Source organism: Fusarium fujikuroi, chromosome FFUJ_chr09 (assembly GCF_900079805.1).
Source record: "Fusarium fujikuroi IMI 58289 draft genome, chromosome FFUJ_chr09".
Classification (NCBI taxonomy): Eukaryota; Fungi; Ascomycota; class Sordariomycetes; order Hypocreales; family Nectriaceae; genus Fusarium; species Fusarium fujikuroi.
In genome coordinates this window covers 2678106-2692320 of record NC_036630.1, presented here as the reverse complement: position 1 = coordinate 2692320, position 14215 = coordinate 2678106, and the positions used below count along the sequence as shown (strand labels likewise).

General features: G+C 47.0%; 5 protein-coding genes; 3 read left to right on the top strand and 2 right to left on the bottom strand.

The window, feature by feature from the left end:
• Nucleotides 1-461: 461 nt before the first annotated feature.
• FFUJ_09290 (related to taurine dioxygenase) lies at nucleotides 462-1971 on the top strand (the record flags this gene model as incomplete). XM_023568824.1 has 8 exons in its annotated part: nucleotides 462-708; nucleotides 767-876; nucleotides 924-1090; nucleotides 1143-1406; nucleotides 1463-1584; nucleotides 1635-1713; nucleotides 1779-1805; nucleotides 1863-1971. 8 exons carry the CDS (start codon nucleotides 462-464, stop codon nucleotides 1969-1971), a joined length of 1125 nt encoding a protein of 374 aa, XP_023435961.1.
• Nucleotides 1972-2592: 621 nt separating this feature from the next.
• Nucleotides 2593-3770, top strand: FFUJ_09291 (uncharacterized protein; the record flags this gene model as incomplete). XM_023568823.1 has 2 exons in its annotated part: nucleotides 2593-3122; nucleotides 3176-3770. 2 exons carry the CDS (start codon nucleotides 2593-2595, stop codon nucleotides 3768-3770), a joined length of 1125 nt encoding a protein of 374 aa, XP_023435960.1.
• An 88-nt stretch (nucleotides 3771-3858) lies between these two features.
• FFUJ_09292 (uncharacterized protein) lies at nucleotides 3859-4665 on the bottom strand (the record flags this gene model as incomplete). XM_023568822.1 has 3 exons in its annotated part: nucleotides 3859-4039; nucleotides 4088-4370; nucleotides 4422-4665. 3 exons carry the CDS (start codon nucleotides 4663-4665, stop codon nucleotides 3859-3861), a joined length of 708 nt encoding a protein of 235 aa, XP_023435959.1.
• A 2024-nt stretch (nucleotides 4666-6689) lies between these two features.
• On the top strand, nucleotides 6690-8536 carry FFUJ_09293 (uncharacterized protein; the record flags this gene model as incomplete). XM_023568821.1 has 7 exons in its annotated part: nucleotides 6690-6822; nucleotides 6884-7364; nucleotides 7415-7420; nucleotides 7474-7505; nucleotides 7563-7731; nucleotides 7819-7891; nucleotides 7967-8536. The coding sequence occupies 7 exons, from the start codon at nucleotides 6690-6692 to the stop codon at nucleotides 8534-8536; spliced, it is 1464 nt and encodes a 487-aa protein (XP_023436239.1).
• A 332-nt stretch (nucleotides 8537-8868) lies between these two features.
• Nucleotides 8869-13318, bottom strand: FFUJ_09294 (related to multidrug resistance protein; the record flags this gene model as incomplete). XM_023568820.1 has 10 exons in its annotated part: nucleotides 8869-8895; nucleotides 8960-9393; nucleotides 9446-9564; nucleotides 9625-11279; nucleotides 11355-12329; nucleotides 12380-12715; nucleotides 12765-12819; nucleotides 12884-12968; nucleotides 13030-13135; nucleotides 13205-13318. The coding sequence occupies 10 exons, from the start codon at nucleotides 13316-13318 to the stop codon at nucleotides 8869-8871; spliced, it is 3906 nt and encodes a 1301-aa protein (XP_023435958.1).
• Nucleotides 13319-14215: the final 897 nt, after the last annotated feature.

Here is a 14215-nt window from a genome sequence, read left to right as displayed (position 1 = left end):
CTGTCGCAAAGTAGTTCTTGGACTTTGCATAGCTGTAGAGTATATATATAGGAAATGCTTTTGTATTGTGATGATCGTGGCTTAACATACAGCTCTTCCGATGATATCAACTATCGCCTGCCACATACCAGTGGAAGCCTACACACACACGCTAAGCGGATGCTTGTATCCGATGAGCGTGATTCCCTAGTATTCCTGAGATGGTGTGTAGGAGATATGTCGAGCGAATTGCGCCAGATGAGGTGATGAATGACATATCGGCCTGTGATTAGCTTTTTGTGAACAAGCAGCTTGGGCTCTTTATAGACATCGAGTTTGCTTTTAAAGGAGGTGCACTGCTGTTCATAGTACGAGTAAACAGAATGCGCACTTATAGAAACATCTGTCCTAACAAATTGTGACGGCAAGCACCCTTCAGATTCTCTTTCAATTCAACATATACAAACTCTGAGTTACTCATCATGTCGCCACCTGCTGCTGATGTTGATACCCCCAGCACTGCTCCAGCAGTCCAGCCTGTGCCTAAACCCGTCAAAGGTACCGAAACCAGCAGCACCTCACGCCTGCATGGTCCCCTGTCCTACAGCGGTAGCCTTGACGCTGAAGAGCAATTTGATGTCACTGCTGTAATCGGCCGAGAGTTTCCTAAGCTGCAGCTTAGCGAGATCTTGAAGGATGACAACAAACTCAGAGACTTGGCTGTGCTTGGTATGAATATCTGATCTGGCTGTTAGTGGTTTATACAAAAAAGTGCTTACTATTCTAGTTTCCCAACGCGGCGTCCTTTTCTTCCGGAACCAAGACCTCAACATCGACGATCAGAAATATCTTGGACAGAAGCTTGGGGAGCTGACAGGCAAACCAGAGACATCCAAGGTTTGTCACTTCAAATGCTTGTTCTGACTATTCAACTGACCATTTAGCTCCATCGACATGCGCTCTCAAACAGTAAGCGTGGTATTGCTGTTGATGAGAATGGAAGACTTGATGATGAAGTATCCGTCATCTCCTCTGAGCAGAACCGCAAGTTCTATAATGAAAAATGGAGCTCCCTTTCTAAGAGCCTGGCTGGAGAGGGATGGCATGCTGAGTAAGTGTATAAAGGGAAAGTCAAACATGAGCATCTTAATAATGAGTCACAGCATCACCTTTGAGAATATCCCATCTGACTATGCTATTCTTAAAATCATCCAACCTCCGCAGGACGTTGGTGGTGATACACTCTGGGCGTCTGGGTACGAGCTTTACGATCGCCTCTCGCCACCGTTTAAGAAGCTGGCCGAGAACTTGACTGCAACTCACCACCAACCCAACTTCGTGCGAGTCAAGGAGACTTTCGGCGAAGATCTCATTGACGACTACCGTGGTGCTCCAGAGAACATTGGGTTGGATTTCAAGGCTGAGCAGTAAGCATCCCATGTCAGCTCTGACGTTTTGGCGATTGGAAAAACTAACCGATCAGCCCTGTTGTGCGTACAAACCCTGTGACCGGTTGGAAGAGTCTCTTCGCCGTGGGCCACCAGCTTTCAGCTGGACACATCAATGGTGTATCTAATACCGAAAGCGAGATTCTCAAGACTTACTGTGAGAGCAATAACTTCCTATAATGAGGTCACAATACTAAGTACCCCAAGTTCGCCAACTTATCACCGAGAATCACGACCTTCAAGTACGGTTTCGCTGGGGAAAGAACGATCTTGCCATCTGGGATAAGTGAGTTACATAGCCGGCCTAGTTCCCTGTCGTTTGTCTAAAAACTAACCATAGACTTTCTACAGCCGCTCTGTGTTCCACACCGCTACCAAGTACGTATACTGTAACTATTTAGCTTCTGAGCCCAGCATGCTGATTAATACTTCTAGTGACTATATTGGAAAGCGTCAAGGAAACAGGGTTGTCTCGTTGGGGGAGAAGCCGTTTTATGACCCTGCTTCCCAGTCACGCAGAGAGGCCCTTGGACTTGTGCAGTAAGATGCCTGGAACAGTTTGTAAGATATTCTTATTTATATATATGTCTTGCCCTATAGTGAAGAGTAAGTAGTAATAACTTTACTTATTTTTTATTACTAGTAAGTAGTGTACAATAAATATATAAAACTAATTAAATAACTTTTTAACTATTTTATAAATAGGGAGTTTTATAGCTTTTATTAATATTTTAAGAAAATATTAACTTAAAACTTTATATATATTTTATTAAAATACTTAATAATTTATAGTTAAAAATATATTAAATAGGTTTTATTTAAGGTAATAAGTAATAAACATTTAAAGTCTTTTATTTATAGACCTTTAGATTTTTCTAAGTTTATTAATATAATAAGCTTATTATTTTTATATTATATATTTATTTAAATTTAAGTTTAGGTATTTATATATAATACCTTTTTTAAAAACCTTATTACAGTAAGAAGGATGTAAAATCGATATGGAAAAAACAATAATAATTGCATATATATATAGTGTATGGCTATCCTGGCACTATCTTGCCCTACTAACTCTTAGTAATAGCTTGGCCACAACGCGCTATTAGCCTGACTCTTATCTTCAACCAACACAAGCACGAATGGCAATTCTTGCCTGCTATGAACCATGAAGCGACGCTTTATGACATGGTACGTGGCGAAACGGGAGAAGCATAACGGCGTTCCCGAGCCTCCAACTCTCCCAAGTCCGCGACCGCACATTTTAACGCCATCGCCTTCAATTGAAGCCTTGTCCCAATCACAACAGGACGCGCCCTTTTTCCAGATGCTCCCATACGAGATACGAAGGCAAGCCCTGATTGAGGCGTTTGGCGATCGTACAATTCACATGGACCTCACGTACAATTACCCACCAATGCCAGGTAATGAGCAAACACACGCCATGATCCAGGAATGGTGGTCAGGCCTGGACAAGAGCCGACCAAAGTCTTGGTCCTGGAGAGGCTGCATATGCCATCGAAGGCCTCCGCCTTGGCACCCAGCTATCGCGACAGAGTCCTATAGCTCGAGGGCAGTTGATAAGGATAGGTGTTGCGTGGGGATCGCACACTGCTGCGATATGTGGAAGAAGAACGGTGAAGAGCTATATGGGTGTTGGATCGGCGCTCTGGTATCGCTTCAAACGTGCCGACAGGCGTAAGTCTCCATTCAAAAGGTCCATCGGCTCATGCTCACCATTTATCCGTCAGCTACACTGAGGGCATCAATGTCTTGTACAGCACAAACACTATACATATTTCGAGCGCAATTTTGCTCACCGACCTCCCCGAATATATCCTCCCACAAAGATTATCAGCTATAACATCACTGGAAATTATCTGGTCTGTTGAAACTGACGTCTGTAAAGGCAAGAATCTCCCGCGCGAAAACGACCTAAAGGCAATCCTTCTGATTCTCGACAATCACTTCCCTAGCCTCAAGAAACTCAACCTGGCGTTGAAGCTTGGGCTGTCTAAAGATAGAAAAACGGAGTTTCGACACATTTTTGCAATTCTCGACGACTTTTTCAACCGCCACACCTCTGATCGCATGCAAGACCCTTTCGCCGTCTCAATCTCGTACGCTGCGTACGTTGAATTGCGCCGCGAGATAATCCGCGCCCAAGGGCATAAAGGAGATACTTTTCACTGGCAGATATGGCGCTCCTTTGATGGCGAATACGTTCTGCCGCAGAAGCCATGGACTGGGGCATATCTAGAAGCAATTCCTGGGGCAAGATGCAACAATGGGTATTGGATTTATTCTGGCGAGATCACTACTCCAACTGGAGGGGCCGGAAGCTAAGACGCAAGCTACATATTTAATGGAGATCAAGGGCTCTAAGCTAGACTCTTATGCCATTTACTGTATCCTAGTACAAAATGGGGACTTCCTAAGCAATGGGAGTGTAAAGCGTGTCAAACTTCTTGTATCCCTCTCCCTTCACAAAAGTCTGCATCCAGTGTCCCTGCTCCTTACCCTGGGATAGCTCCCAGTACAGATCAGCATGTGCATCTCCATCAACGCGGTACTTGGGCGCTCCATCAGGCTTACGCTCGTCAGCGTAGTAGAACCTTGAGATTGTTAGTCAACAGCTCTAGACTTGAGATTCGGCGGCTTACTTGTAGCCTTTGCTCTTGTATGCATCCGCAGCAGCCCACATCATATGAGCTGCGCCAGACTTGCCAACTCCTGCATCGAGGAACTTGGGAAGGATTGTGACGTTGAGAATGTTTCCGGTGTAGATGAAGGTGCGTGCAGCTGACTCTGGAAGCTGGGCGAAGCCAGCGACTGCTTGCTGGGCTGCGATGAAGGCACTGTGGATGTTGATGGCGGTGTTGTTGGTGAAGTCAGTGTAAGAGACTGATAGCGGGTCATCCGCCGGAGGAAAGGCCGCGGCGCTAGCTGTAACACGTGAGCAAGATGCTCACATCTCGTTCCGAGGCTAGCACTTACCATTGTAGACCACAACGCTGGGAGTTCCGAAAGTTGTCTTCACCTTGCTGAAGGCATCAGCAACTTCGAGCGGCTTGGTCAGATCAGTCTTGATGTTGAGCTGTTTGTCGGTGCTGTCTGCCTCCTTCTGGGATCGAGAAGCAATGGCGACTCTGAAGCCTCTGGAAGCAAACTTGCGGGCGACGGACTGGCCGATGTTTGGGCCAGAGCCGAGAATAAGGACGATGGGAGACTTGGCGGCCATGACTGAAGTGGTTTATGAGTTGTTGTAGAGTGCTGTTGGTTTTGGAATAGCTGTGAATGTGTTGAGATGAGATGAAATGAAATGTGAATGTGAATTGACCATTGAGAAGTAGACGTTGGGCAGTCTTATATAGCTGTGTGCATTCAATAAATATACCCATCATAAAGAGCCCCGAGTTAATCATTATCAAGCATCTTATCAATCACTACGCAGATGTTGACCCGTGAGAAGATGGGAAGCACCAGGCGTGTTTATTCTAAGCTTCCGCGGAACCAACATCGGATCGATCTTATCAATCATAGATCGCATCAATCAGAGCCAATCAGGTGTCGATGGTACGTCATGGAACATGACGTTTCTCACTGGTTGTTAGTGGCAGCTTGGTTTTGTAGAGTCATTTGTCAGCCCTATCAATTTGTCAGCGCGGTGAGCAATGGTTCCCATATAGCTATGAGATTAAGTACGTCTTGAAGCAACGCAGTGATTAGACTCAGCTATGACGGGGACCATGATAGATAATTTACTTCCATTTTTCGGATGTTGTGTACATCTGCAGGCTATTGCTCAACACAATAATTGCGAAAGTGAATTACATCACACTTCAGAGGCACCAGAGGTTATAAAAGAAAGGAAAATTTAAATAATCTTGTGCGACGTCTCGGCGCGAAAGTTGATATAGTAACTGGCTTCAACGATACGGAATAATACCTGCTGACGCATTGTTACTTCATATGACCTCCGTGAGTTGATAGAGGGTTTAGAGCAAGACTCTCTCGCTGTGAAGAATGAAGTGCCTAAACCTCATCGATCAGGGGATAGGAGCAAATCACATTACCGTATACGTTCCGCTAAGACAAAGGGGCTCTGTAGCTATGTAATCGATCATTAGCTTTAAGGTTAAGCTTTAAGCTGCGAGAGATCTCTAAAGTTCTGCAGATTGCTGCACTTCCTGTACTTGGAGCCCGGACCCAACACTTGCATGTCAGCATATGCCAAATCACATCCCTAGACAAAAGCTACCTGCATAACTCAGAGGACGGGGAAGAGCAAGATAATCGCTTTGGAACTAACAGCACCCTCCTGAATACGCGCAAACTGTTCCAGCCCTACCTCGGCCGTCTGGCACAGCTTAATCAATATGGGAAAACGATGGCTATCTATAGATATTTGTCTTGGATCTTTTAGGCGTAAATGTAGATGATCCATAGCATTTTTATGCCACAGAAATAATGGATATATATATGACTTGATGATCTCTTCGTTATGCGTAATTATGGATATGCAAATTGCTGAGTGTCACAGAGCACTGGTATGCAAAGCCAATTGGGTGCATCCTTCGGCTACCATTGAGCAGAACGGGTTCTTCGAAGTTCTAGAGTTCGAGTTCTTAATTGAATTCCTCTCACGGTTGTTAAACTTTGGACTTATATGTCATGGTGAGCACGTGTTGAACGGGTTTGGTTAACGCCTCACTAGCTAGTGAAGTTGATAAGGACTGGATGGGGCTTTATTCATAGGCTAGAACTCGCTTTCAGCGGTAAGCGGATCGGTCGGCTAGCTAATTATACAGCCGATAATATTTTACTCACATTCCGGTTAGTATAGGTAGTAGCGTTGACACAGTCTAAAGCCTGTCTTCATTCTAGGCGGCCATAACGGCTGTTCGCCTTTTGATGGAATGCAGAAAATCGCGCAACAATTCCTGGGTATCTGTATAGCTAGAAAGTAAAACGCATATTGCCTAGCACTTATAATAGTATGATTAATCCACCTTGATCTTTGAAGAAGATTAGGGTCTGGAACTTTTAATTAATATTTAGAGATCTCAATGCGGCAAGTAGTCGAGATTGTAAAGGCATAGCTAGCTAGCAAGTTTATGCTGGAAAGCCGGTATCAGTTAGATAGACCACGAGATCTTTCCTTATTCTTGGACCGCCATATGGTATATATTACCTCTGTATTACTCCATTCAATATCCAAAGTGAATGTGGTTCTCTGCTCTGATACAGAACCAGTAATCCAAGATGGTTGCGTTCAAAACGGTACTGGCGCTGCTCTTCATCAGTGCTGTTAGCGCTATTCCGACTAGTGCTCAATGGCACAAATACGATGCCAATGGCCAGCTCAAGGACTTGGCCTTTGACAGGAGAGCCCCTGGTAAGTATAAGCCGAGCTGGTAAGAGAAGAGGTGAAGCTGACAAGTATTTGCTGTCTCTAGCCATCTGTCAGCCTGATGACAAGGACATTATGGCCTTGAAGAGCCATAAAGCAGACGGATCTGCATTCTGCTCAGCCTACCTCCAAAGCACTGTAACAGCTACCCCTTCAGCCATTAGTGACATGATCAAGATGGTAACCAAGACGGTGATATTACTTCAAATCCAGAAGGTTCGCATTAATGTGTATCATATTGTTAGAACAAAAGTGATGAAAACTGTGTCGACCGTAGTCACAGACACAAAGACAGCTACTGTGACTGACTTTGCGACCAAGACGATTACAAACAGCATGACGGATGTTTCAATTGATACAGATACCACTCAAGTGACAAAGACCACAACAGGGCACCTGACAGATGTAGTGACTGAGCAAGTCACCACGACCATCACGACTACAATCGACTTGACCTCTACCATGGATGTTACAGAAGTTGACACTCAAGATGTCACCGTGAGTGTACCAACCACACTCACTGTCACGTAAATAACAAATTTCATAATACGGCTTGACGGACTAACGGCAATTGCAGGGTCACGTAAGTTTATCCAAGGCAGACTCCGCAAGAGTGCACTCAATGACATGAAACAGAGGCGTAGCTCCCACGACGTCAGTCAGCACAGGTAGGATGTTCTCAGAACCACAAAGACTATAACCTCACACCGAATACCATTCTCTAGAATACCACTGCGCTATCCCAGGCTACGGACATAGTACATACATGACTACCATGGGTGGCCCAGGTGCTTATAGCAGCTGGGACTCATGCAAGTCGTTTTGCTCAGTTCAGACGGGCGCTCTGAGCTTCGGGTATGGTCCCAATACATGCTTTTGCTACAGCAACACAGCGTAAGTAGGCCGAAATTCATGTCAAGTTCTGCTGTTTTTGGAATTTTCTTTCTAGTTTACCCTTTTCATGTCACTAACAACTGCCAGGGTTGTCAACACCATTCCGATGGGAGGTACTGGGTACCTGTTCTACGATAATGCATGCCCGTCCCAAAGCAAGGTATATTTAAGTGTCCTCTCTTTCCAAACTAGGAATATTATTACTCACACAACTTCTGCTAACTTTTCTTTCCAGCCCATAAAGCGAGCCATGACTATCAAACAGGTTCCGTTTTACTTGCCGCTCAAGGATCCTCAAGTCGTTAGCAGTGCCTGTTCATGTCACATCACCAACAAGCCCGCTGCTGCAATGATACAGACTCTCACCGCCAAGGAACCCAAGACTGTCCCTCATATGGTAACCAAATATACAACAAGCTACATCACAAAGAAGCAAGTCACTACAGTCTACTATCAAGTAACCAGAACGGCAACAGACTTCGAGACTTTGGCGATGACAAACCGCAACACCAAATCGATAACACAGCGCAAGAGTGCCACGATGACCAAGCCAGTTAAAGTCACCGTGACGAACTACAAAACCGTCATTGTCACCAACTACAACACAGTCGGCGTGACCAATCGCAACACTGTTCTCACAACAAATTACAATACGGCGTCTGCAACTGCTTATAACAGTGTTGTTGTTACCAATACGGGTTATGCTACTGTCACCGAGTATGATACAGTTGTGGCGACTGATATCGCTACAGAAACTGTGATACCAGATCCAGTAACTGTGGATTCCTATGTTTGGGGATCTTAGAGGTATTTGATCTTTCTTTAGGTATGCTGAGTGCGAGGGTGGCAGAAATAAACGTGTTGGTCTTGAGATAAACAGGGAGTCCCTGGCGAGGTCTCATAGATAATAGGTGATGTTGAACTCTTTTTACAAAGAATCAAGCGTAACGAATCGCAGCTTCAGGGACATCTAGCTGTTTAGGAGCGCAAGGTGAAACGGTGGCTGATATCGGGGCTGGATCATAAGAGATATTGGCGTGATGTAGTTAATAAATACATGTCTGAATATGCTACAGCATAGTGAAGAGAAAAGGTAATGTCCTTCGATAGCTACATGATTGACACGCAAGACAACATCTACTTATCCAAAGCCTGGCTCTGACACTATTTCAAAGTCAGCACTCAACTCAATCAAGGGCCTGAAGTTCCAGGGCACAAAGGGACTTACCATCTGCCAGTAAACACCACGAGCTGCCAGTAACTCGCGATGGCTCCCCTTCTCAATTAACTTGCCCTCGCCAAGAACAAATATGACATCGGCATTTTGCACCGTCGCAAGACGATGAGCAACGACAACCATAGTACGCCCTTTGCCAGCCCGCTCAAAGGCCTCTTGGACCAGCTTCTCACTCTCTGAGTCGAGAGAACTTGTAGCCTCATCGAGGAGTAAGATATCTGGGTTTCGCATCAATGCTCGGGCGATGGCGACGCGCTGTCTCTGGCCGCCTGAGAGGGTCACGCCACGGGAGCCTACCTGAGTTTGGTACCCTTCTGGGAGAGACATGATAAACTCGTGGATGGATGCTTCTTGACATACGCGATGGACAGCTGCGTCGTCGACGGTGTCCTCAACGCCGAGGAGGATGTTTTCTCGTAATGTGCCTGTAAGATCATCAGCTATGCCCTTTATGATAGTGCGATCTGTTTTGTGTACCTTGGAATAAGCTTGACTCTTGAGCGACAAGCGAGAGATGGCGACGGTAAGTGTAGACGTTGTTGGTGGCGATGTCTTGGCCATTGCATAGGATGCGACCGTGATCAGGATCGTAGAATCTGTTATGAGCGGCGCCATGTCAGCATTGATCACAAACATTTCAACAGGTGTCTGAGTACCTTTCAAGAAGAGAGACGATGCTACTCTTTCCACTTCCCGACGCACCAACTAGAGCAGCAAATTGGCCCTTCTCAATCGTAAGACTGAGTCCATCGAAGACAGGCACGTCGCGAGTGGGATACTTGAAGTAAATATTCTCTAGCTCAATTTCTATGCCATCACCATGAGAAATGAACTGCTCTCCAGTAGCTTCAGGCCCGTCCTTAACCTGACTGTCCCTCAAACCAAGGATACGATTGGCAGCTGCACGTACTTGAGCGACGTTGGGTCCAAAGCTGAGTGCGCGTCCAGTTGTCTCGCCCGCATTCAAGACAGACATGAAGCACACGAAGAAACTCTCCAGATCATACTCGCCACTGAGGAGGAGACGGCCACCGTAGTACAGTACGATAGCCTGGCATCCGATGGTCGCGCTATCGGAGAAGGCATACAACAGGCTCACCCAACGAGCCTTCTTGAAGGCGTCCTTGACATGATTGCTATTGAGAGTACGGAATTGATCGCAGATAGCAACTTCGAGAGTGAAAGATGCTACTGTACGGAATGCACCAATTGCTTCAGAGGCGAACTTGGAGCTGTCGACAAACACGGCGTTGTTCATCTCTTCGAACTTGATCTCGTAGCGCATTCGCCAATACCCAGCGGCGAGAAGGATGGGGACAACTACACAAAGAGACACGAGGGCAAGCTTCCATGCAAAAGCTAGTGCGATGGCAATAGTACCCATCAGAGTCCACAGCGCAATAAACACGCTTGCCATGTTCGACCCCAACAGCTCCTCAAGCTGCCGTGGATCCTCAGCGCTCCTCGCCGCCATTGTACCCTGAGAGTGATCATCGTGATCGAAGAACGCAACCTTCTGATGCAAGATGTACAAGAAGTACTGCTTCTGGTACTTGGCACGAATGGTACTTGCAGTACGCGTCGACAAGAAGAAGGTAGCACAGTAAGCTAGACCAGCGGAAATAGCGAGCACAGTCCACATGAGCGACCAGAAGGAACTTTCGCTTCTGACCTTGGACTCGTCGGGGAGGTAGCCGAAGACGATGATGACTTTGGCGAAGAGCCAAGCTTGGAAGGGAACGGCGGCACCAGCGCAGGCGGAGAAGAAGAGGGTTAGGGCCATCATCCACCAGTTGGACTTGGTCTCATAGAAGAAGCGGCCGAAACTAGAGAGGAGACCTTTGTTTTTGGGTTTCTTCTCCAGTGGTTTTTCTTCGATGGTGGATTCGGTGTGTGCCTTTTCATGAACAGAAGACGGCCGCTCTTCCTTGGCAATCACCTCATTCCCCTCCTTCTGCTCCCCCAGAGACAGTGCTTGGGCATTGACAAGGTTGTAGTAAAGACCAGCCTCATCAGTCAAAAGACCCTCATGAGTACCAGACTGAATAACCTGTCCTTGTCGCAGAACAACGATCCGATCAGCCTTCTTGATTGTAGAAAGGCGATGTGCGATCACAATCGTTGTTCTGTTCTTGGAAGCTCGGTCGAGTGCTGCTTGTACGATTCGTTCGCCGCGGACGTCAATTGCGCTTGTGGCCTCGTCGAGGATGAGGATGGCCGGGCGGCGGATTATGGCTCGGGCGATGGCGATGCGTTGGCGTTGGCCGCCTGAGAGTTTGATACCGACTTCGCCGACGGCGGTGTTATAGCCCTGCAGTTAGAAGATGTCAGTATTTTGCTTTAGTGTCAGGGTGCAAGCTGGACAGCAATGGGTGATCTGACGTACCTCTGGCAGCTTCTCAATGAACTCATCTGCGAATGCCTCCTTGCAGGCCTCATGCACCATCTCCCTCTTCTTCTCGTCAGGCTCATTCTCCCACTTTGTACCGATGAGGCCGTTGAGAACGTTACTGTAGATGGTGTCATTGAAGAGGAACGGCTCCTGCTGGACAAGTCCAATTTGCGATCGCCACCACTTCACGTTGATGTCATCAAGAGAGTGGCCACATGTAGAAATTCGGCCATGGAGATCAACTGGCGGACCAGTTTCGTCTCCTGCGAACGAGAGTTCTTGTAATTCTTGCTCGTCCTCCTCTTTGCCGCCGTTGTTCTTCTTATCGGTCGGCTTCTCGACTGGTTTGGAGATGACGTACTGGTCTTTGAGGCCGTACCACCGCTCAACAAGACCGACGATTGTACTCTTGCCTGAGCCAGACGGGCCGACAATCGCAGTGACCTTGCCTGTTTCGATCCGCAGATTGAGATTATCGAGGATCTTGACGTGCGGTCGACTGGGGTAAGCAAATGTGACATCCTCCAAAATAATGTCTTCTGTCGCAGACACGTCTGGATCGGTGAGATGGCCAGGCTCTGGCCGGGGTGCATCGATAACTGTAAAGAACTCGCAAGCTGCGACTGTTGCTTTGCTGACTGCTAGAAGCGGCGTAGAGATTCTCTCCATTGCCGTGACGATCATCATGACAGAGAACAAGACGACTATGATGGCCCCGAGCTGATTGATCTTATCTTCAAGTAAAAGCCTTGTTCCGTACCAAAACGCGAGGCCAAACGCCGCGTAGCTGCTGAAGAACACCAGGCCGTATTGTAGGGCAATGAATGGACCTGCGAATTGAGCGTGCTTCTTTGCTTCGTCAACGAATCTGCCATACTTGCTGCCAATTCGTGACTCCGCGCCATAAGCTACAATCATTCGGATACCGCTCATGGCTTCGCTAGCTACAGACATCGCCATAGCTTCAGACTAACCCTTTCGTCAGTATCATGTCGCAGGATCTAAGAATGGGTACGTACTTTGGTCTGGTTTGTTTGGCCCTTGGTAATGTAGGGAAGCACCAGACTGACGCTGAAAGTGATGAAGACAACAGCAGTGAATGTCACTAAGGAAAGCTGCCAGCTGTAGATGAAGGCGACGATGATTGAAGCGATCATGGTGGCATTATACTCCACAAAAACACCCAGCTTCTCGGAGATTCCGAGTTGCAGGGTGTTTCCGGTGGTCGTGATGATAGTGGTCGCATATCCTGGAGGCATAGAGTCCAGTACATGGACGCTTTGTGAGAACAATGCCGTGAAATAGTCCTGACGAATGGCGGAGGTGATTCTCACGCCGGTCATGCGAAATGCGAACTGAGAATTGGTAAGCAGATGAGCAGGAACGCTGAGATAGGTAGCGTACGTTGGTGATGTAGCCTAGCACAAGGCGACCAAGAAAGAGACCAAGCAGGTACAGGCTATCGCGGTGGTATTAACGGCCGTCAAGCGAAAATTAGTTTTCGTATCGCAGGTCAAACTCACCAAAGTTCGCTAAGCTTTGAGCGGAACTCGTCGCCCGGCAGTGTTTCGGTACCAGCATAGTCTGAGAACTTGCTAGCGAATTGACCTACAGTTCAATCAACTCATTAGCGTAAAGCGTCGATATTTGGATCGTTTTCTTTACTTACCGAAAACAATGTTTAACAAAGGCAAGGTGATGCCGACACCGATCGAGGCAATTACACCAACGGTGTATGCGAGAAGATCCCATTTGGAGGCATACTTGAAGACTCTCTACGTAACAGAGAAGATATCAGTACTCTCTGTATCAAGCCGTTCCAGCGGTGAACTCTTTTGTCATACCATATAATCCTGAAAGGTAGGCTCCTTCTCAGGACGTCCATCAACACCAATCTCAGGATGCTTCTCCTCACCCTCCCCATTCGCCGCTGAATTCTCCGCTGTTCGTTTTCCCATAGTAAATTATTGGTACAGAAACGGTTTGCAAGCGTCAGGCCTCTCTTCTCACTCACCGTTACCCCCAAAGCAAATGGGGGAAACAACAAATACCGTTTCTCGATCGGGAGCGCGGACACGCGTATTTTCCCGTCGGATCGTACCCAGAGTCCGAGGACCCGCTGTAACTCAGACATAATGGAGGGATTTCTCATGCGTCAGCACGGCGCAGGAAAGGGAGTGGGATTCTTCTGGGCGTCGCGTGATGACTGCATAGAACAAAGGAAGGAATGCCGGGAAAGAGACTTGCCGGGCGCTTGTCTCTGCGGGGAGTACAATAGCGTTTTCTTACATGAGATCATATGTCTAGAAATGCATTTGATCCTTTCCGTGGGGGCTGATAGGTATGAAGTGGCGTTGACAGCTGAGGCCAGCTAATGCCGCTCAGCGGAGAATTGCTGCAAGTTGAATTACGGCTCGGAGCGCTTCCGCCGTCATTGATCGACTGTCTTGTCTCAAAATTCTTCACTCGCAGTCCAATCGGAATTTTCCGTTTTACTCCGTGGCTATCCCTGGCAGCAGATTTGACGACCCATCTTTTGTTTTAGACAGGTCGCAGATTGGCGTGTGGGCATGATGTGACATGCATGTTTAAGCTGCGGATGACATGTCGATTGCCGCTCGTATAATGCCCGATTGGGAATACGAGATGGTCTCAGACTGATGTGAGGTAAGAATCTGGGCAGTGTTTTACTGTTCGTCTAATTTGGGAAAGCCGGAGTATGGCCATTACAACAACGACTCATTGCCAGTCGGTAAATCTGTTCAAAGCCATTGCTACTAGAATGGAAGTATCAGATAGAAATATAGAAATTAGCGCTCATTGAGTTATAAAACAATAATTCTAATTAATCTAGG